We start from the raw sequence: 22,860 nt of genomic DNA on the forward strand, positions 1-22,860 counted from the left end.
TTCCATCAATTAATATCATACATGTCTCCAAGTGTACAATCAGTCATCCAGTAGAGTAAAGTAGTCACTCTGCTGTTTGCTATCAACATATGTCCTACACTGAACATGGACCAGAGGAAGCAAACAGGAGAGTTGTCCGAGGAGATCAGAAAGAAAATTATAGACAAACGTGTTAAAAAGCTATACGACTATCTCCAAACAACTTGATGTTCCTGTGACAACAGTTGCAAATATTATTAAAAGGTTTAGGGTCCGTAGGACTGTAGCCAACATCTCTGCACACGGCTGCAAGAGGAAATTCAATTCCAGATTTTGCACAAGGATAGTGAGAACTGCAGGCAAAAAGCCAAGGACAGCATCCATTGAGATACAAGCTGAACTCCAAGGTCAAGTTCCATCAGTGTCTGATCGCAGTAGCCATCACTTTTTGATTACCAGCAGATTTGTCCATGTCTATTTTTTACACATCCTCCCAACACTACCTTCATTCCCATCTTCTTTGGACTCCCTCTGGGCTTTATCCCCTCTCTTGCACCTCTATCTTGGTGCACCTCTTCACCCAGTCATCCTCTGCCTTTCATTACACACGTCAAAACCATGTTTGTGTGTTCTTTCTCTGCACAACAACTATTGCCTTCACATTTAACATTGTTTAATGTAGCATTCAGCACTTAATACATCCATCTGGTCATTCTCATCTGTTCTTTCATGTGCTTTCATTGGCCATATGTCACTCCCATAATGTTTACTACTCTTGACACAGCTTTCATCATGCTTTTCTCTTGATGTCCAGAGAGTTTTTTTTTAATAGTCAGAATGGTGGGAATCTCCATGAATTTCTTCTATGCACTTCTTATACTTGTTGTTACTGCTGTATCTCTGTCTGTTCACAGGAAGTCATACAAGTACCAGAATATCCCTACTTTCTCCAGAACAACTGCATGTGCGGTAAAGATTAGTCAAAATCATGGTAAAAAGGTTTGTGAGGTCTTTAAAATCAGCCACAAAGCAGGCCAGGACCTTCACTTGCCTGCCTTAAAGTAGCATCACCCCTATATGCCTGCAGGCATCAGCCTGTACAGACCTAAAAATGAAGAACTGGCTTGAAAAGTGCAAAAAGTAAAGAAAATCCCAAAATATATCAAAAGTGTCTTACAATGGAGGGAAAACCATAAATCTCTGGCTTGCTGAGAAAACTGAACCCCAAAATCTTTATAAGTAAAGAATTAGAAAGAAATAGCAGAACAGCAAAATAAGCACAAAACAACAGAAAACAGAGGAAAAATGGCCAAAAGGCAATCCAAAGCAAACATGTCCCAATACACAATTCAAAAATACAGAAATCCAATAAACAAATCAATACAGTCCAGAATAAAGAAAAAGAAAATCAAAGGCAAACATAAACACAGTGATCCACTGCTTCTACCATCTCTCTGAATCCAATATAAAGCCAGAGGAAGGACCCAGCAACAGTGACATCAGGGTGCCTCCACCTGGGCTCCACTCTCAAAGTGCAAGTAGTTTACGGACATGTAAAGAGACAGCACATAAATATGAAGTAATAAGTGAACTTTATACAAATTGCATAAATATATGAAAAAACAGTAATACAAAAACAACAATAAAAAAAATGTAAATCCTGGCTGTAATATATTTTGTTGACATGTAAATTCATGCCTACTACATCAGTGTGCTGTAACCCTTTTGCACAATGTTTAAACTAAAGGTCACACTCCACTGCCACTACGTCATTTGTGCACTTACAGCCTACTGTATGAATTGGATTGAGTTTTTCCCCAACACCTCTATAGCATGAGCTGCATGGCCATGCATCCAAATAGATAGCTGGATGGATAGATAGATTTGTCCCCTGGGAAAATTTTGTTTAAATAAATAAGTAGATAAGAAAATAAATAAATATACACACACCCTTTAGTCTGAACACTCACCAGAATGACTATAAAGCAATAAAATTAAAAAGAAATAAAAGTTCTGACTTGGCTGCCACAGTCAGAGTGAGGCATTATGCAGACGTATTGCTGTTGGAATAAAGGAGCCCTGGTAACATTTCTTGACACACTTCTGCTTTATAATTTGTTGGCTGAAAGTACTCCGTATTAGAGTGTCAGAGAGAGGATGTGCAGTATTGTTCATAACGGCACTCAGTTTTGTTTTAATTCTCGCCTTTGCTATGACTTCCAGGAGGTACAGAGCGTGTCCTATAACTGTGCTTGACCTTTTAATTAGCTTGTTTTAATATACTTTTATTTTGTTAACATCCTACTTGTTCACCTCAAACTATCAACCTTGTTCTTCCTTGAATTTTCCTTGTGGCATTTTGCTTCTAAACTAGCTTTTCTTTTCAATATTTTGTGTCTTATCCAAAAGAGTTTGGATTCTTATCATCAAGGTTCTTGTGTACAGTATCTCACTCACTGAAAGTAGCAGCACCCAGATGATTGATGTTGAATTTAGGCTAGGGATGTTCATGCTCTGCATTTATTATTTTCATCTGTATTATTCCTTCAAATTGTTTATATTGTTTATAACAACAACATCTGATGATAGTCATGTGGAAGTCATGCAAAGTATCATAAGGCTGCTGTGAAATATGACAGTATCCGCATAAAAGTGTCTAAATTTTAACTTAATATTAAAGGAAATATTAAAAGGGACATTTCTAATATAGTATTTTGGTTTTAACTTGCTTTATTTTGCTTTGTTTCTGTACTGTATTTTCGACTTTGGTTTTATTTTTTAGTCTATACTGTATTCTTTTTGTGCTTCAACCCAAGCTTGCTTACTAACAACTATTTTAAACATGCATTTTTGAAGGCATTCATTTCCTGGTTACACATTCGTTCTTTACTTCCAAATATATACTGTGAGTATACGATGTGAGTTAGGGCTGGGCGGCATGGTGGCGCAGTGGTAGCGCTGCTGCCTCGCAGTTAGGAGACCCGGGTTCGCTTCCCGGGTCCTCCCTGCATGGGGTTTGCATGTCTGCGTGGGTTTCCTCCAGGCGCTCCGGTTTCCTCCCACAGTCCAAAGACATGCTGGTTAGGTGGAATGGTGATTCTAAATTGGCCCTAGTGGGTGTGTTTGTGTGTGTCCTGTGGTGGGTTGGCACCCTGCCCAGGATTGGTTTCTGCCTTGTGCCCTGTGTTGGCTGGGATTGGCTCCAGCAGACCCCCGTGACCCTGTGTTCGGATTCAGTGGGTTGGAAAATGGATGGATGGAGTTAGGGCTGTCAAATTAGCCAAAAAATACAACTTGAATATTCCAAGTAAACCTAAGCAAATATTTGAATATATTTGAACTTAGTTTAATAATTCTGGATGTTATACATGAATGTTTGTATGTGTTTTTTTTTATAATTTATTACTAAAGTAATGGTTTCACATCAAGAACAAACACCAGCAGCAGAAAAAAAAATCTTAGTGGTACATGGGCAACTGTTATGTCACAGCACGTATGAATTGCAGAGACACCACCTGCGTGCTACAAGACCAAAGCAACATTGTCATAAGTACTTTTTGCAGGGGCACTGCAACTGAACAAAAGTAAAACTTATCAATAATAATGTAGAGGATAGTGGAGCTCCTTTTTGTAACTGCTTTTATGGCTCAATGTCCTGCCAGGGATCACAAAGAACACCGGTCAGTTATTAAGATGGTGACAGGGTGAAAATAGCGAGCGATGCAAAAGTGCAGTCAAGAGGCAGGGAGATTGAAGGCAGGTTTGTTTTATTATTCTGGAGATGTCCAATGTGTAGTGGCAGAGTACAGTTAATATCACAGCATTCAGAATAAAAAACCTGTCGGTACATATGGACTTGCCAGGACAAGCAGCTTCAGTGACTCTAACAAGACTTGCACGGTGTCAAGTCAGTGTCTACTTTTTTTCTTCTTTACAGTTGCAAGAATAATTTTTTGCCAGTGATTTGAAAATGTTTAAAGTATATCTCATCGTTTTAGGCAGCCACTCGAGATGGAGACTACTTGTAGGACACAGTGTGTTGCTTCTTTAGAGTGGGGATTTTAAAATGTTGCAATAAAAGGAAAATCTGAATTATACCAGTTATTTTCCATTGTAAATAGATTCATTGGAGAGACACCCTAAGTCAGCGTTTCTCAACCTTTATGCATTTGCGAACTGAGTTTTCATAACAGTTTTAATCGCGCCCCCTAACATTTTTTTGAAAGGGGCCCACTAATACCAATTTGTTCTTTTTTAATTAATGATACATCATAGATGCATATTTTATTATACCTACTTAACTTTTATTGACATTTATCTAACTCTATACAGTGGAACCTCGGTTTACGACCAGAGTTTTGGAACGAAAGCAATTTCCACCATAGGGTTGTATGTAAATACAATTAATCCATTCCAGACTATAAGAACTGTATGTAAATATATATTTTTTTAGTTTTTAAGCACAAATATAGTTAATTACACCATAGAATGCACAGCGTAATAGTAAAATAAAAGTATAAACATTGAATAACACTGAGAAAACCTTGAACAACTTGAACTAACTAAAACTGCAATAGTTTGCGCTATAGTGCTAGGAACCGCTTGCTAAAAAAACTTTTTTTTTAATGAGTTTTAAGCACAGGGAAAAAAATGAACATTTGAAAAATCCATAATTTAATGAACCACCAAGAAAATTTACATTGCCACAATGCACGCTATGAACTGATCGCTGTAAACAGAAGTGAAAACAAAAACAAGCCTTTTCTACTTTATGCATCCAGTTCTCCCTCTCTCGCTCGCTAGGTCTCTCTTTCGTGTGTGTGTGTGTGTGCGTGCCTCAGTCTCGCGTGCTTGTGTGTGTGTGTGTACCTCTGTCTTGTGTGCCTGTGTGTGTGTGCCTCTCTTGCGCACCTGTGTGTGTGTGTGCCTCTGTCTTGCGCGCCTGTGTGTGTGTGTGTGCCTCTCGTGCTCCTATGTGTGAGTGTGCCTCTCTCTGGCACGCCTGTGTGTGTCTCTCTTTCACGCGCCTGTGTGTGTGTGTTGTTCTCTCTCTTGCTCACTCGCTCGCTGCACAGGGAGAGACTGAACATGTACAAACCGAAAGGGAAACTGGCTTGTTCGTATACCGAGTGTGTGGTCGTGAACAGAGGCAAAAGTATGGCGAACTGTTTGGTCGTAAACCGATTTGTACGTGTACCGAGACGTTCGTGAACCGAGGTTCCACTGTATTTATTTTTCTAGTATCAGAATGTAGTTTAAGTTAATTTATTTTGGTTTCAATAGATGTATTTTTCATATTTGCGATTCTTTTTTATTTTTTTCACATCTTTGCGCCCCTCTTTTTGTTACGTCGCGCCCCCCTATGGGGGCCTTCCCCACAGTTTGAGAACCACTGCCCTAAGTGGTCATAGCTCACTTCATACGATAGACAGACTCCCAGGGTGGTTTCTCAGTCTGCCATCCTGCCTATCTTAATAATGTAATTTGTCTTATTTTCTCCTTTTGTCATATGCACGTTCAATGTAGCTGGCATATTGAAAGAAGCGTATGCTCTATCACAACAGAGACTGTAGTGGGTCTATAAGGAACTTGTATATTTGGGTAAAATGAAAAGCTACAAGGAGCACAACAAAAACATATGGAAATTCTAATTATACAAAATGCATTAAAAACTCAATCAGTGTTGCTATCCACCATACTTTGAGTATCTGCCTTTCATGTATGGGCAATAATACCATCTTTTTCTGCCTATTGCATGTCCACGTGTGTACTGTGGAATAGCCAAATGGGGGAGGCAGCTTGATGGCTGAAGTCTTCAGGACTCTAAAAAAATCCAAATCATATTATGTGATATCATCTACTGTTAAATTCTGCTCTGTACTTGTAGTTTTTTAATCTTTATACTGTATTGAGGATTTATTCTGCTCTGTGTATTGTATTGTATTGACCCCCTTCTTTTTGACACCCACTGCACACCCAACCTACCTGGAAAGGGGTCTCATTTTGAACTGCCTTTCCCAAGGTTTCTTCTATTTTACCCTACAAGGGTTTTTTTTTGGGAGTTTTTCCTTGTCTTCTTAGAGAGTCAAGGCTGGAAGGGCTGTCAAGAGGTAGGGCCTGTTAAAGCCCATTGTGGGACTTCTTGTGTAATTTTGGGCTATACAAAAATAAATTGTATTGTATTGTACTAATTACATACAACATTTAAAGCTTATGGTAGATGAAAGTTACGTAATTGGTTGCTGACGGAATGTCAGTATAATATAAGAGAATCTATCGGTGCATAATGTACAATATAGTGGTGTTATTGGCAAAGTTTGGGTTAAGAGTATCATGAATTAGTAAGGCAATATTACTCATTTGAAGTGACAAAGTGATGCACAGCAAGCAGATGAGAGGATACTGGGATACTTCTTGTTAATGAACTTGGAACACAAATGGGGAAATCATTATTATTATTGCTGTTATTGTTGTTATTGTTTATATGGATGATGCCTTAATCTAAGCTGATTTAAAAGATCTGTATTAGTTATAAATGTTTATATGCTATAAAGTGTATATACTTGTACATGCACAGGCAGGTTGAATGGTTTGCTCAGGATCACACAGTGAGAAGTGTAAATTTAACTTGGTCTGTAGTCTAATACCTTAGCTACTACACTACACTATGCCTTGTCGGAAATGAACATTCTTTAAACAGAAAATGCCCACACGTATCATTTGTACGGAGGTGAACTAGTGAACCTTAAGCTAATTTCCTGAATAACACTGCAGACATAAATTCAATAGTACTTTAGCAACATACTGTATTTTTTCTGCAATAGAGAATAGCTATTTTTTTCCTTTAATGGACACATTAAATTATCAATACATAGACTGAATGTTATATACAGACAACTTGTGCTCTTCTTGACTTTTTTATTTTACATTAATATGGGCAGTTTTGCAGTAATTCAGGTTGCTGTGAATTTTTTCTTTAATGTAATTTTTTTCACTCTGTAAATGGTGTAATTATTCTTTTGACCTCTGATTTTTTTCTCTTCATAACATTTACTTGTGTGAGAAGTAGAGGTGGGCTCAGTTTTGATTTTATCTAGTTTTCAGTGATATTAGAAATCCTTCAGTTATTATTAGCATGGGTTGTAGGGCTTTCAGATGTTTTCAGTTTATTTCTTGAGTTTGGGCTTCAGTCTTTTTGAGCTTCTCTGATTTCCCAAGAAGCTTTACTCTGTTCCAAGTTCATGCCTAGGTTGTCAGTGTCTATTATTTCAGAGGAGATGTGAGCCATGTCTGTCTTTGTTATATTTCATGCATTTTCATTTCAATTATTATAAAGAAAGATATAGTTTTCCTACTGTCTTTCAAGCTCTAGAATGGTAACCTGCATCCCAGTGACTATTACTTCATTAATTCTAATCCTGTAGAGAGTATACTATTGATTAAAAGTTCCCGTAATCTGGATTTTGGTAATACAAAGTGGAGATGAATTATTAAAAATGTATTTAATGAGGGTGATTTTAAGTATATGATGCAAGAGGTAGGAGTGGACTGCATGTCCAAAAATCCATATTATAACATAACTAAAAATTCAGATGATTTGTGTAGGTACTGATTTAATGTATTTGTATACACTCTTCAGACTTAAATAAGAAAAACATATTACTAATGAATGTAATTAACACAGACATGTCTCTTTTCTCTGCTTATTAATGTGCTGCTGCTCAAACAGATTAAATTGCATATGTTTACCTCTCTTGAAGTGATAAAAGTGCAGCTTCTGTCTCTGAAAACCAAGTACAACGCAAGGTGCTTCTTCTTCCTGCCCTATCTTACTCTTTACATTGGTTAAATAAATCAGGTTGAACCACTCAGCACTCCTTTGTTATTGCTGAGTAGTGAATGTCAATGTCAATTTATTTATATAGCACATTTAAAACAACATAGGAATGCTGTGGCCAATGTGCTTTACAATAATAGAATTAAAAAAAACAAACAAATAACATAAATAAAATAAATAGAAATAAAATATACTAACATAAATAAAATACATAATAAATAGAAGTAACGTTACATAATCACAATGAGGGAACCATCAGTATTACTGAATGTCACGGAATGCAAGTGAATAGAAATGAGTTTTTAATCTTGTTTTGAACAGTTCAATTGTCGACGACTCTTTTATGTGATGAGGTAAAGAGTTCCACAGGCGAGGAGCAGCAGCTGCAAAAGCCCTGTCCCCCTTAGTTTTGCACTTGGTACGAGGGACAACAAGAGACAACTGACCAGAAAATCTAAGCACTCTGGATGGCTGGTGTAAAGTACACAATTCAGATAAACAGGCAGGAGCAAGCACATGTAAAGATTTAAAAACTAGAAATAAGATTTTAAAATCAATTTTAAACCTGACAGGCAGCCAGTATAAAGAAGCTAAAATTGGAGAAATAGAATCAGACTTTCTCGCCCCAACCAGAAAGTGAGTGGCAGCATTCTGGACCAACTGTAACCTGTGTATCAGGGGTTTGCTCATCCTAGAATACAGCGAATTGCAGTAGTCGAGGCGAGAAAAGATAAAAGCACGAGTTGCTTTCTCAAGATCCCTAGAAGATAAAAAAGGCTTGATCTTACCTAAACGACAAAGCTAGAAAAAGCAACTCTTAACTACAGAATTAATCTGTTTCTCAAAAGAGAGGTTACTGCCAAAAATAACACCGAGATTGAGGACTTGAGGTTTGCAAAAGACCAATTTGGGCTTTAGCTGATGGACCAAGTATAAGCACCTCCGTTTTATTTTAATTCAGATCAAGAAAATTATTAGCCATCCAGGATTTTAGTTCAAAAAGACAGTTGTACAGTTGATTCATTGCAGAGTTGCAGATGGGAATATAAACCTGAGTCATCCGCATAGCAGTGAAAAGAAATAGATAGATAGATAGATAGATAGATAGATAGATAGATAGATAGATACTTTATTAATCCCAAGGGGAAATTAACAAATAGATAAAAAATAGAGAAATAAATAGAAAAAAAGGTAAAAAGATAAAGTCATACACTGAGCTGCTGGAAAGGCTGCCACTCGGATGCGGCGCCGGAAATACATTGTTAAATGTATTTAAAGATATCAGTTTCCTAAAAGTTCCTAAATTTCCTAAAAATAGCTCTAATAGGGTGAAGGTATATAGAGAATAAAATAGGACCCAAAATGGATCCCTGAGGAACACCACATTTAAGAGGAGCAGTAGACGAAAAAGAGGAATTTAAGTCACTGAAAAGTGTCTACCAGTTAAATATGACCTGAACCAGTTAAGAGCAGCCCCTTTAAGCCCAACAAGATGTTCAAGCCGCATCAGCAATATCTCATGGTCAATAGTGTCAAAGGCAGCAGATAGGTCCAGGTGGACAAGGACTGCAGCGTCACCCGAGTCAGTAATACTGTAATAGAGATGTCATTGAATACTTTCAGGAGGGCCATCTCAACACCATGATAACGCCTAAAGCCAGATTGGTAGATCTCAAATAAATTAAGGTGATCAACCAATTGATTATAAATAATTCTTTCTAATATTTTAGCCAGAAATGTCAATTGGGAAATCGGGCGAAAGTTGGCTAAAATTCCAGGATCTAATTCTGCCTTTTTAAGACAGGGACGTACCGCAGCATGTTTAAAAAATTAAGACACAAAACCCTCACTAGTAGAACCATTGATAATGGCTAGTAAAGGTGGACCTAAAACATCAAAGGCTTCCACTAAGAGGCGTGGTGTTGCAATATCAAGAGGACTGAAAGTAGGTTTAAGGGTGTCAATGGTACTTTTTAACTGTGAAAGTGAGACAAGATTCCAAGACAATGCCATGATTAACAGTAGGAAGTTCATAGCCAGTTGGAACAATACCACAGCGGATTGTATCAATTTTACTGACAAGGAATGAAAGAAACTGCTTACATGAAAGAACAGTACTATTTATTCCTGTCACAGAATGAGGGTGAATAGCCGCATTAATTGAATTAAATAAGACCCTAGAATTCTTAGATACTAAATTAGTGAAGAAATCATGTTTAGCTTTCTTAATTGCAACTTGGAAGTTGAATAGAGAAGTCTTAAAAATCTGTTTAGAAACAATCAGTACATCTTTTTTCCAGTGCCGTTCCGCAGTTCGACAGGTGTGGCGTAGCGGTCGCGTAATTTCATTTAGCCAGGGAGCAGGTCTTCCCTTATTACAGAGTATCTTGAGCGGAGCAGTTGAGTCTAAAACCGTTTTACAAAAAGAATTAAATTCTAAGACAGAATCATCAATACCATCATATTGATCATGTACATCAAGACTAGAGAATATGGTTTTAAAATCGGATATAATAGAAGAATTTAAAAAGCAAGAACAGTGTGGGGCACAACTAGTAGTAGGAACATCAACAGTAATATTCAAATCCATCATTATAGAAAAGTGATCAGTGTATATTCTTGTCCTGACTCTGAAACTTACCTCAAGTTTTAAAATGAAGAATAAATTCTAGTAATCAGGCGGTCTTTTCTCCCCTCGCTGGAAGTGCTTCCCTTCTTTACTGCATTAGGAATACAGGTTTTTAGTCATTGACAGTCTACGTATTCACAGGAAGCTAAAGGTTTTTGGAAGTCACATATCAGCCCTAGACAAGATTCCAGGCTTTGACTGGGCACTCTCGTGTGCACATCTATATTAATTCACAGATTAGAAATACCAGTTAACCTAGTACACAACATGTACATGTGTACAAAGAGAAAACCAGAGTAACTAAAGGCTAGACAATGCTTAAATATAGACTTTGATTGGGCTGGGAAATTACCAGGAGCCATGTGTAAGCAGTAGTACCCACCACACCCCTGTGTCATCTCAGCTTGAATTAGGAAACTGACTTTTTCTATGATGATTCTTTTTTAAGTTAGACTTCTGTTTTCACTACTCACTGTATCATGCTGTTTAATTTGTGTTTCTTTTTATTTGGTTTAATTCACTTTTGAATTAATTTAAACTGATATATTTCTTATAAAGTAATTTGAAACTGTAGTCCATTTATACATTTATGCAGCTGGAATACGTCAGCTTTTCATAAAGTAATCAAAGAAGAGCATATGAGCATAGCTTTCATCCAGTGGTATCCAAGGCAAAGAATAAAGATTAAGAAGCAGGGATAAAATGTAGCTGTGCAAACCACAATTAGGAAACAGAATGTTTGAATGTCCAGCAATGTGGAAACTTTTTCAGCCAGTTAGTTACATCACTCTCCAGGAAATTCTGGCTGCATCTGCACTGCATCAAAGAGGTCAGCGGTGTGAACGAAAGTGAAACTTCTAGAGTAGCACAATGCTTAGTGGAACATTTTACAAAGCAGGCCATTTTTAGGTATAATTAAAATCTGCACTTTTGTTGTTATTCTTCACCAATGATGTCAGAAATTTATAGACTATATGAACTGTGGAGCCTGTTATTTATTAAAAAGCAAGAATGTACAAAAAGGAGTGGAAAACTCAATGTTTCTTGCACAAGCATGAATTTCAATTTTTTTTAAATTTAGGTAATTAGAGCTACTTCTACAGTATAATGCTGCAGAATGCTGAAAATCCTCAGTGGTGCAGCATATAGATAAGATAACACAGGACTTCTTATGGCAGCAGGACATTACCACATTGTATTGTCTATCTGATTTTGTTTTGTAAGACATGACCAAAGGAGATCAAAGATAAAAAAAAATTGACAAGCCTCATTTAATTTATCTTCTTCAGATCTGAATAATGCTTGAAGGTAAACTGAATTCACAAAGAAAACCTGATGAAGTGTTTCTCAGGCAAAGTAGGGTTATTTAGGGTTGTCACGCATGTAGGCTTAGGGACAACCTGGATGGCTCACAAAAGCCAAGTAATACCACTTTTAGGCAGCAGGGGGTGCTGTTGCCAACTGTGTCTCTTGTTCTCTCCACAGCACTTCTGCCATTGCCTGGAGATGACAACTAGCCACATCCTAAGCCGTGCCCCATCAAGTTCTGTTGGGCTTAGAACCCCAGATATTGCACCAGTATCTAACAATTTTCTCACCCACAGTTAATGGGGTGTACAGTGTAATACTAACAACAATTAGCACAGAATTGATCTTTAAATATATTATTACATGGATATATTTAACTAAATATGACAGGAAACTGTTTGTTTTAAGGCCCTCAACTCTTATGACTAAATGGAAGCCTTTGTAAGTGTTTTTCTGTTAAGCATCATTCACATTACTCTGGAAATGGTACAGTCCTAGGAACTTAATAACAACTGGCTTTTGCCAGGAGGAATACAAGGTAGTGTTTCTGAAAATAGATTGTGTCTGAAGAGAAATAGAGAGAGCAAAAGATAAAGTTAATTAGAGCTGAGCATCTTGAGAAAACATAGTGTAATTGGATAATAAAATTTCATGTGATGTCTTCTGGGGGTGATTCTGTTCCACCCCAGACATGCTGAATGATTTTATTATATAACATTCAAAATGAAAATAGCTTTTCCAAAGTGTGTCAGGTTTTTCTTAATTCAAAGTGTACCTACAAATTATAACAGTCATCATCTGTCCTCAGTAAAATGGGAAAATACTGTCTTGCCATTCATACAATAATGCCTGGAGTAAACTCAGATAGCCCTCATGTCTGTAAGGGACAGTGTCCATCTAGACCTAAGTAGTTGAAGTGGGCTGACTAGCATATCTGGGAATGCACCTGGGCATGCCTAGACTGACACCCTTTTGGCAGTTCCAAGTGGTACCCTAAGTGAAAGTGATAGAGACAGAGAAAGTTAGGAAAAACTGCCATGAATTATACAAAATAAATGCCACTTTGGAAAGAATAACCTCACTAGCTGGTAGTATGGCCTGGTAGTATAATTATAGGTTTCCAAGAACTAATTCATTTAATAATAATAATAATACATTTTAGTTATATAGTACCTTTTTCATGCTCAAGGTGCTTAATGTTAATGTACTGTAAAAAAACTATACTTGTAAACAAGTGAAAGTGCTCACAGTGATGAAGCCAGTGATGACCACTATAATAAAATGAGCTAAACTGAATTATAAACCGAGAGAGAGAGGGAGTGAGCCAGTGGTTGGTTGGCAAAGAGATCAGATTATACAGGGTGGTCCAGATCTAATTATGTAGATCCAGATCATCTGGATGACTTTGATTTATGCAGGGACAATTCCAGTTTGGCATGAAGACGATTCTTCATGTCGTCAGTTCACACACTTCTCGATGGTCTGGGATTTTTCAGGTGATTTTCTACGTAATAAACTTAATAAGTTATAGCGTAATGAAAATTGCATAATTAGATTTGGACCACCCTATATAGCAAATATATAGAAGGAGGGATTCCAGAATATTTAGGACTGGGGGAAGTGAGGGTGGGCAGTAGGTCAAATATAATTTTCTAACCTTTTAGATGGAAGCACATTGAAGCATTTTGCCCTATTGAGGCAGGCTAACTTAAAAGAGCTACTCTGGGAAGACCGTGCTTTGTGTCCCTGTCACTAAGTAAATACTGCCCCTAACCTAAGAAGTGATTATGGAGCTTGACTGGAACTCTGTTATATCCTTCATGACACTTTAAGTTTATTTTTTTCATTGACTTAATTAGGTGTGTGAATGAGTCCAGTTGCCCGAGGTGGATTTAAACCCCTTTAAGTTGGTAGTTTGAGAAAAAACTTCCAGTGGTAGGAAGAGACCATTTCCATTATATTTCCTCTCCTTGTGTCATTTATTTTATTATTTATTATATATCTACTGTAGTAAGTGCTTTTGCCAAGGTACCTTGCAAAATCATTCCATATTAGAGTTACAGTTGTGCTTGAAAGTTTGTGAACCCTTTAGAATTTTCTATATTTCTGCATAAATATGACCTAAAACATCATCATATTTTCATTCAAGTCCTAAAAGTAGATAAAGAGAAACCAGTTAAAAAATGGAGACAAAAATATTATACTTGGGCATTCATTTATTAAGGAAAATGTTCTAATATTACAAATTTAGATATGTTATTTATAGTTGACATAGGTTAAATTACTTTCTGATGGTCATGTTGTGATTGGAAGGTAGAAATTGAGTCCTCAGCCATGAGTTTTAAAGGAATCCGGTCAGGTCAGGTTGGGGAGCATGCACTGGTATAGTGCGTTGCCTCATCCACCACACAATGAAACGGGAATACACGCGGTCCAGTCCCACCCCTCAGAAATGACTGCCTAACTGACACAGCCAGGTGTTACGTGGGCGCCTTCTTGGCCTGGTCCATCCACTCGGATCTTCAACAATGAGGATCCTGCGAGCTGGATCACCCTCTGGAAATCGCCCTACATGGCTGTAGTGCCATAACTGATGCTCCCTCACAATGCAGGTAATGTGTCTTATTTTGGTCTCGTGAGCAACCACTTATTCGACACAAAGTCAAGCCAGCGGTACCTAAGGTTTTTCCAAAGAGACACAGTACCAAAGTAGTCCAGTCTTCATCTCAGGTCACTGGATCGCGTCCATGTCTCACAACAATATAGCAATACCTGAAGCACCTAGACTCTAAAGACTTGGACCTTCGTCCTTTTGCATAGATATCGGTAGCACCTCACACCCCGTTCCAGTGACGACATGACCCCCCATGCTCTCCCAATCTGTCTGCCGACTTCATAGTCAATAGATTTAAAGGAATACTCAACTAAAAATGTTTTTTTTTTTAAATATGTTACTTACTCTATATAGTTTGTAGCGATGGCTGAGTAAAATTTTGTAACGATGACCAAGTAAAATTTTTAATCTCATGTTTTCTTTCTGAAGGGTGATAAAGTTTCTGATCGAATAGGCCTCTATCGTGAGCAATGCTGGAAAATCTCATATTTCTTGAGTTGCATAATCCACATTTCAAGTCATTCAGGTGTATGCTCACAAAATCCCAATCCCATGTATTTTTACTGAATTATTATTACATAAAAGTATTCCAGAAAATACTGGAACACACACAAGCCACAGCATGTTTTAAATGCCTAACTTTAACAGCTTTGTTCTAATTGTGTGGTATGTAAGTTATCTGTTTTTTCTTTATTAACTTTCCTCATAGGCTGTTTATATGAGCCTAAGGTGCTTGGCTCCTGTGCTCTTAGTATTTGACTTTTAATCTTTTATAAGATACAAAGTGTGTTCCTTTATAAGATGATTGTGGCATTTTTGACAGTCATGTTTTATCCTTCAAGCAGTGTGGTATATTGGCTGCAGTGTTTTACCTTAAATCATAGATCTGCTAGTTTAAATCTCAATACTATCTCATTGTCTGATCCTGAGCTAGTCACTTAACCTACCTATCCTCATCTGAAAAACTGCATGTCAACAGTTATACTGTAGCCTGACTTTGTAAATGTCTTTTAATAAAGCTGTCTGTGAAATATACCGTTTTGGCCTAGAGCTGGAGCTGGCTGGGAATGATGACTGACTCAGTTTGGGATAACCTTGACAGAAGATACTGTTGGGAGTCTGAGTGAGAGTGTGGACTTTTAGAAATTTTTAAACCTGGTGGATAAATCCTATTTGAAGGAAATAGTGCCAGAAGTATTGATTGGGATTGCATCTATCTCTTTAGTTGAGGGAGATGTGTTGATTAAAAGGTCTATAGTGGCAATGGGGTAGATAAAATCTGACCAGAAATGCTGAAAGCACTGGATACTGGGGGAATGTTTTGGCAAATCCCCCTCAACTATGTTGCATGGAAGAATGGATGGTATCTCAAGATAGGCGGATTTAGGTGCTAGACTCCAATTTTGAGAAGAGGGAACAATAAGGTGTCTTTTAGTTATAGAAACATCCCACTTCCTGGGGAAAAAAAAAATCAATGCTGGGGTGATGTAATGGAGATTCACATTGATAGCAGAACCTCAGGTCTAGGAGAAGTCATGTGAATTCAGTCCTGCTTGTAGAACAATGGTCCAGTTTGGAAATGTAAGGGTTGCATCTGTGCATGGTGGTCTTTGGTGTGTAATATAATGATTCACAACAGAGTTTGATGTGGCTGGGATGAGAACTGCCACCTCCCAAACTGGGGTTATGGTCTTCTCCAAGAAACAAATAGATTGTTCCTGTACTTCCTGTATTTAGGAGTCAAGGTAAGACTGACCAATAAATTGTTGCAGCAAACCAAAGTTTTTTGAATATTGTATCAAAACATGGTGGTAAATCCACAATTAATTCTTTCATCAGTCTACGTCCCGATCCTCATATGTGGGCATAAGCTGTGGGTGACAACTAAAAGAATGAGACTGTGAGGAGGATTGCTGTGTTCACCCTGTAATAGGGTGAATAACTTGGTGTGTGTGTATCTGGAACTCCTAGTTACACACCTCCAGGTATCCAGTGTTGATGTCTCGACATAGGACTACATAGTCTCTGATTAGTTTCCTTTAAGCACTGAATCCAGAGCCACTAAAGTAACTAAATACATATTAATTGTTTGCTGTATACAAGCAAACAACAGTCAATTGTTTTCCTATCTCCCATTCACATAAAGGTGACTTGCTCGACTACAAGAGCAACCTATAACTCTTGGGCAGTCAGCTAGGGCATTGTCAGTATCCCCACCCCCATTTGAGGCTTTGCTCATGGGGCAGCTCCAGAGTAGGAAAAAGAAGTCACCTTGATTGAAGAGTCTGCCTGTAGCCAGTGTTATGCATGTAGAGTCCAGCTATATGTAGTTAGTGATTTTAGCCTCCTTTTTGAGTTTCAACTTCTTCCCCACCAGAGAAGTCACATTTCATATCCCATTGCTAAGGTCTTCTATATATGGGTATGTATGAGTGGTGAGCCTATATGACAGAAGCACTCAGCTTTTCTGGACCAAGCTCAGTCAGGCTGCATGGCCCACATGGTATTCCTCTTCTATATGGGCTGGTGTTGGATTTAATTGAAACTTTCATGATGTTCATTTATAGATTGTTCTTTGTCTGCTACCTCTTCTTAGACCATTTATTCATGAGTACCCCTGTCAGCAGCACTTATCTCATGACAGTATAGTTCTGTGTATGATTGAGAAACATCATGCACCTATAACCCTCACCTGCAACCCCCCCCCCAACAAACAACATGAACAACACAAGCATTGATTTTTTTTTGTTGTTTATTTTGTACCATATACTCTTCTTTATTCCCACCGATACTGCAAAACAGGGTCCCCAACTCTTCATTCTAACACTTTTCTTAATTAGTGACCTGTTTTTGCTGCTAATTAACTTCTTTTGAATTAGTTTTAATTGACTTGCTCTTGAAGACTCAGACCCTTTAATTGTTTTTTTTTCCTTAATTAGCAGCCTAACAATAATGCGATACAAAATGAGCTAAAACATGACCAACAAACTGTGTCCATCACAAAATATCTGAAAATAAGGAAGGATGAAGGTCTCGGGAAAGTTCATATGCTCAGGTCAAAAAATTTTAACAGTGCTCTTAGAAAAGAGAAAATCAACAATTTTGGAAATGTCTGCTATTGCACAATGAGAGCAGCAACAAGCCATGTTATTAAAGAACAGGTTTAATTAGTAGAATGATTTGAAAGATAGAAAGTGAAATTGGTTGACGTTTGAGGCCCTGACTTAACTTGGTCTTCTGTTGGCTCACACATTTCTGTTGAGTGCCATTTAAGGAAAGAAATGAAGCAATTCTGAGGAATGATGAAGAAATTCAGGTTAACAAATCTTAAAGAACAAGTCAATTAAAATTTATTCAAAAGAAGTTAATTAGCAGTGAAAACATATCACTAATTAGGAAAAGGGTTAGAATGAAAGCAGCCCTCTAGGACCTGGATTTGGGGACCCCTGCTATACAATTTAGGCAAGCATGTCATACTATGAATTTTTGTTTCCATAAGGCAGTTTATTTCAATATCATATTTAAATATAGTCATGCCAGTTTTCATAGATTTCATAGATTGGAAGGAGTGATTGCCAGTTTAGATTTTTCCATAAAATATTTTAATAGCCGTTTTAGCAATAGTAAAAAGTAAAAGTTGTAAATTAATAAAATTACACAGTAGTAGTATGTAATCACCTGGGTTATTGGTAAATATTAAATATCCTTTTTTTTGACTTTATGAAAAATGTTGGTATTATATTTATGATCAGTTACGTTTTTTTTCTTAAAGGAAATAAATATGATTTGTGTAAGTTCACAATTTCAAACTATAGAATAACAGTAAGTAAACTGGCTAGTAATCTGCTTTCTTGTTTTAACTAGCGTGCTGTGATAGATTCATCAAAGTATTCTCAAATACTTGTCTGCCAAGGGCTATAAATGAAAAATTACTTTTAAACAGATCTTAAGATGGATGTGTCTCAAGTCACTTTTAAACAGCACATATGCACATAGTGCTGTGCTTTGAATGACCTGAAACAGGAGACATGAAGAGTGATTTATAGGACTGCAATTTAATCCTATATGGATTCCTAAAGAAAAGCTGAGATCTGGTGATTGCAGATTAAATGATAGTTTGTCTCAGTGCTGGGAGTGATCAAGGGCTTTCTGGAGCTTAATTATAGGTCAGGAATGTATAAACTGCTATGAGCATTAGTTATATACAGGTCATCTTCGGGTTTGATGGAGCTGCCTTCTTTTTAAGTATAATTTCCTACCTTGAAAGAAAAGAGAACATCTGTTTACATGCCAATGGGGCACTGTCCTCATGCTTTTGAAACAGAATTAACTGGCAAATACCAGTCACAGCTAAGTTAATTCCATAATACAGTTGTTTGTTGCTGGCTTAATTTTGCAATTAAATTATTCTCCCGTTTCTTAAAAAAAGAAAGAAAGCATACTGTATTAAACATGTATTAAACATTTTTTTGTCATACATATTTAATGACACCTTCCATGTTATCTATAGTAAAAATAGAATTTGTCCTAGTTAGGACATAAGTCTCTTTCTTAAAGTTGTAAAGCTTTCTCACTCTAACTGGAAGCTAACTAAAAAGATACATCTTGCCTGAAGAAGGGGCCTGAGTTGCCTCGAAAGCTTGCATACTGTAATCTTTTTAGTTAGCCAATAAAAGGTGTCATTTTGCTTGGCTTTACTCTACATTCATAATGACTAACACGGTACAACACCCTAGTACTTCACGCTATTATTTGAAAGTTAGTTATGTTTTTATGTCTTTATTTGTTTTAGATCTAAGTTTACATTCAATATATTAGACTCATCTGTCATTTCTAGCTTTTAGGAAACCATTTTCTTTACATTGGAATCCAAGGAAGTCACATTAGCATAATTTGCTGATAACCTTAGTTAATCTTTTTTGTTGAAAAACAGTATCAGTGAAGTGTGGATCTGACTAATCAGCAAACATGTAGGGAAGGCATAATGGTTAACTTAGTTTAGCAGTCTTATTGTGTATCTGCGGTGCAAGTAACTGCTGATGGTTTAACAGTCTGTGGTGTTTTTGTACTTTCATTTGAACAGAACAACATTTCAATGTAAAGGAGTACTATAACATCAAACACATCTTTTCATGGCACTAGTGTATCTATCTTCATGTTTTTTTCCAGCAGAATAATGCCTGATATACAAGTCGATGAATGACTTGGAATATTTTACTGAGTCCAGTTGAGTATTAATAAGATAAGATGGAAAAAGCTGTTTAGAGTACAAATATACCACCAGCTTTTTTCATGGAGTTCTTATATACTGTATATGGAATCGAAATGGGCCACCATCCCTATGCTACACCTTCCTGAGTCCATGTCACAATTTGTAATTTTATAAGATAACTATAGGAACAATCTAATATCAACCAAGTGTTCCGAATAAAGTGGTAACTCAAAAATATTTAGTAGATTTAATATTTTGATGATTGAGTTATACATAAGAATACCAATTAAATTGAGTATAAATAAAATAAATGCCTGTCAATTCAATCAGTCACAGTTTGTTTTAAATGGCATCTTTTACAGAGCATTTTACAAGGCATTACAAGGCTGTATAGTTGAAAGCAATAAAATTGTAAAATGTTATACAATGTACTTTGGATACATGAAAATCAAATGGTTGCCCTAGTGGTAAGTATATAATTTAATATCTGAATAAGACATTCTCTGAAAAGAAACAGCCAGGTCCCTTGTAGAGAAAAAACACAGACTGTTGTCTGTGCTGATAAGGTCTGAATCACTAGATAATGTTTAAAAGTTTTAAAATGCTAATCATTTAGGACTTTGTTAGGAATGAGGAAAGGAAAGGGGGTCGGTAGGAGGGTGGGGGAGGGGATGATTGCGGTAACCTTATGTTTCAATTTCTGTTTTTCTCTTTGAACACTTTTGCCTGGCCTGAAATGCTTTGTTCTTAGGATGCAGACAGCCACATAACAATAGGTTCCTTGATTAGGAGGGAGGGCTGGCCCTCTTAAGATTTTAGGCTGTGCCTTAATTACCTTTCATTACCATAAGTTGCTGATCCCCTCCTCCCCAGGGGTGGTTAGCACATTCTGAACCCCATCTGCTATTGGGATTTGGAGGAGTAGATTGGTCAGGCAGTGTGGTTTAGATCGCAGACAAGTTTTTTTTTTTCTTTTTCTTTCATTCTGCGAACGGAACATATGAGGCTCTGCCTTTGCCCGTCTCTCTCTCTCTCTCTTTCTCTCTCTCTCTGTCTCTCTGAAAAGGCAACTTGTAAAAGAGCATGCAAGGCAGGGCAAGCCTGGTGTTGATCTACATGTCATTTATCGAGTGAGACACTATGGAGAAAATACTGTGAAGAACAAAGGATACAGGTTACCTGGGAATGTTTCTAAAAAAACGGAGTGCTGAGAATGCAATGTAGAAAGGTGAAGGATACCTAAATCAAGAAAGTGAAGGCCTGCTGTTGGTCTTTTAAAAGTCTGGAATTAATGAGTTTTAGTGACTGAGCACAGAGTTTTTACTTCACTGGGCATTCATTTTTGTATTTTTATAAACAATGCGGTCTGATCCTGTTGTGCTGTCTTCAAGAGGTAAGCAGAGATTGTTTCATATAATTTATTGATAGTTATTATCAGAAAGTTTGTCATTTTATCTGTGAAGCTGATTTGTTTTATTTATTGGGTTATACAGTAGATTATAGTTAGTGGAAACAAATTAGGAAATAAGTACTGCAGGGGTACAGTGCAAAACAACATGTACTGTACATAACAGGGCATAAAACAGTATTTTAGCTCCTAATGGTTCATTCACAGTCATTTATTTTTTTATTCTTATAATGCTCTATGGATTCCAAAGTTGTTTGAGGCAAAACTGGGCTTTTAAGTAGTTTGTTCAGAGGCTAGAATTCGTTTCTACAATAAAAAGAAACGTCTTTGATAAACAAAAGAATATTTATGTTCTAGTTTAAAGGCATCTCTTATTTGCTAGTTGGATTTCACAAAAAAACATGTGATGCATATTGTTATTGTACAGATGTAGTATGCAGTAAAAGTTGTTCTGTATACATGCTTATTACAAAACGTGCATTAGAAAATTGTAACTTGCCTCTAGCCTGCAACTAAATTCTTCATGGACCAAGAAGAATATTCACTTTTTATTTATTTGAAACAGTTCTTAAGATAAAGGTGTCAATGAGAAGCTACCATGTAACAAGGTATATGAGGGCGACCTTGACTTGAGGGACTTCAAAAGAAGCAGAGTGAAAAATAAATGTAATATTGTGCATAGGGTGTTACGGTTTCAAATACAGTGTATAGTGCAACAAAAAGCCACAAAACATTATTAATTGCTGGATAGCTGATTAAATTATACAGTATGATTAGTTAATAAAATCTATCTTTTTTTATAATCCTTCAAATTGCAGTGCGTAGATCTGGATGCAAGTCAGATGTTGGCCCAGGACAAGATTCTAATCTGTTGTAGAGCACTTACTCACTCATACAGCATTACTTGCTTGCCTAGCCAATAACCTTCACCATGACATCTATGGGATACAGTAGGAAACTTTGGTACCTGGGTGTAACTACAGTCCCCAGGGGCTGGAATGTGAAGCCAAGTTTCTGGGGAGTGTAAGTCAGCAGTGCTAACCACTGTGTTTTAATGAAATCCATTTTTAATTATATATAATTGTAAGTACACTATAATTTATATGTTCTTAATCTTACAGTATACAGACTAATTCTGGGTGATAGGGTACATACTTATTGGAATTTAATATCTATTGCATTGAATAGAGATTGTGCCACTGCTCAGGTTGTAGACCATGGAATCATTAACATTGGCACTGACTGCATCTCATTGTTTGCATAAGTATCACAGAGTGAGTTTCAGCAGATTATAAGTGAAACTTTATATAGCTGAAAATGTTTCTGCTTTTACATTGAGCCTCTCTGGGCCTTGAGTGCTCACATTAAAGGTCATGGTTAGACATGTCTTTAGTAATTTCACTTTGTGTGGAGTGCAACTTGATCCCACCCACTTTTTCCCTCCTATTCACAACAGAGAATAGGAGTCTTGTATGTGCATGAAAAGTATAAGTAGAAGATTGTGCTAAGTCAGTTACAGCTTTGCTTTTAGTACAACTGCAAGAGTCTATATTATAATTGATATGTCTTCTGGCACAGCTTTACTGAAACATATGTTAAATATTAAAATAAAAGTCAATTCTACTACTGTAATATTAACATTTAATAAAAATAGAAATCTGTTTCTTTGTTTTTGTAGTTGCAGTAATTAATATGTTTAACTTAAGTAAATGGATCAGGTCCATGTTTATTGTCTATTTGATCAAGTATATATTTTATGTAAAAAAAATACTTTACAAAAAGAAGTGGATGCATGCACATGGCCCTCTCCCCCATTTTTTATTTTGAGAACCACTGTGGCTATTATCCTTACCAGAACTCTGGCAGCAATAGT

At 36.9% G+C, this 22,860-nt stretch overlaps 1 protein-coding gene across 5 annotated transcripts in view; it reads left to right on the plus strand.

The window, feature by feature from the left end:
• Positions 1 to 22,860, plus strand: part of afap1 (actin filament associated protein 1) — a 246,643-nt gene that overhangs the window by 72,362 nt on the left and 151,421 nt on the right. Inside the window, exon 1 of one of the 5 annotated variants that reach the window (XM_039751424.1) lies at positions 20,465 to 20,972. The exons of 1 other annotated variant lie outside the window; for it this stretch is intronic. In XM_039751424.1, coding sequence (XP_039607358.1) covers positions 20,939 to 20,972 — 34 coding nt within the window. In that variant the 5' untranslated portion in view covers positions 20,465 to 20,938. Of the gene's footprint in view, positions 1 to 20,464; positions 20,973 to 21,936; positions 22,011 to 22,860 lie in introns of those variants that run through there. 3 more of the 5 variants (XM_039751422.1, XM_039751426.1, XM_039751425.1) reach the window with 3 other exon arrangements.

This window comes from Polypterus senegalus, chromosome 4, assembly GCF_016835505.1.
Source record: "Polypterus senegalus isolate Bchr_013 chromosome 4, ASM1683550v1, whole genome shotgun sequence".
Taxonomy (NCBI): domain Eukaryota; kingdom Metazoa; phylum Chordata; class Cladistia; order Polypteriformes; family Polypteridae; genus Polypterus; species Polypterus senegalus.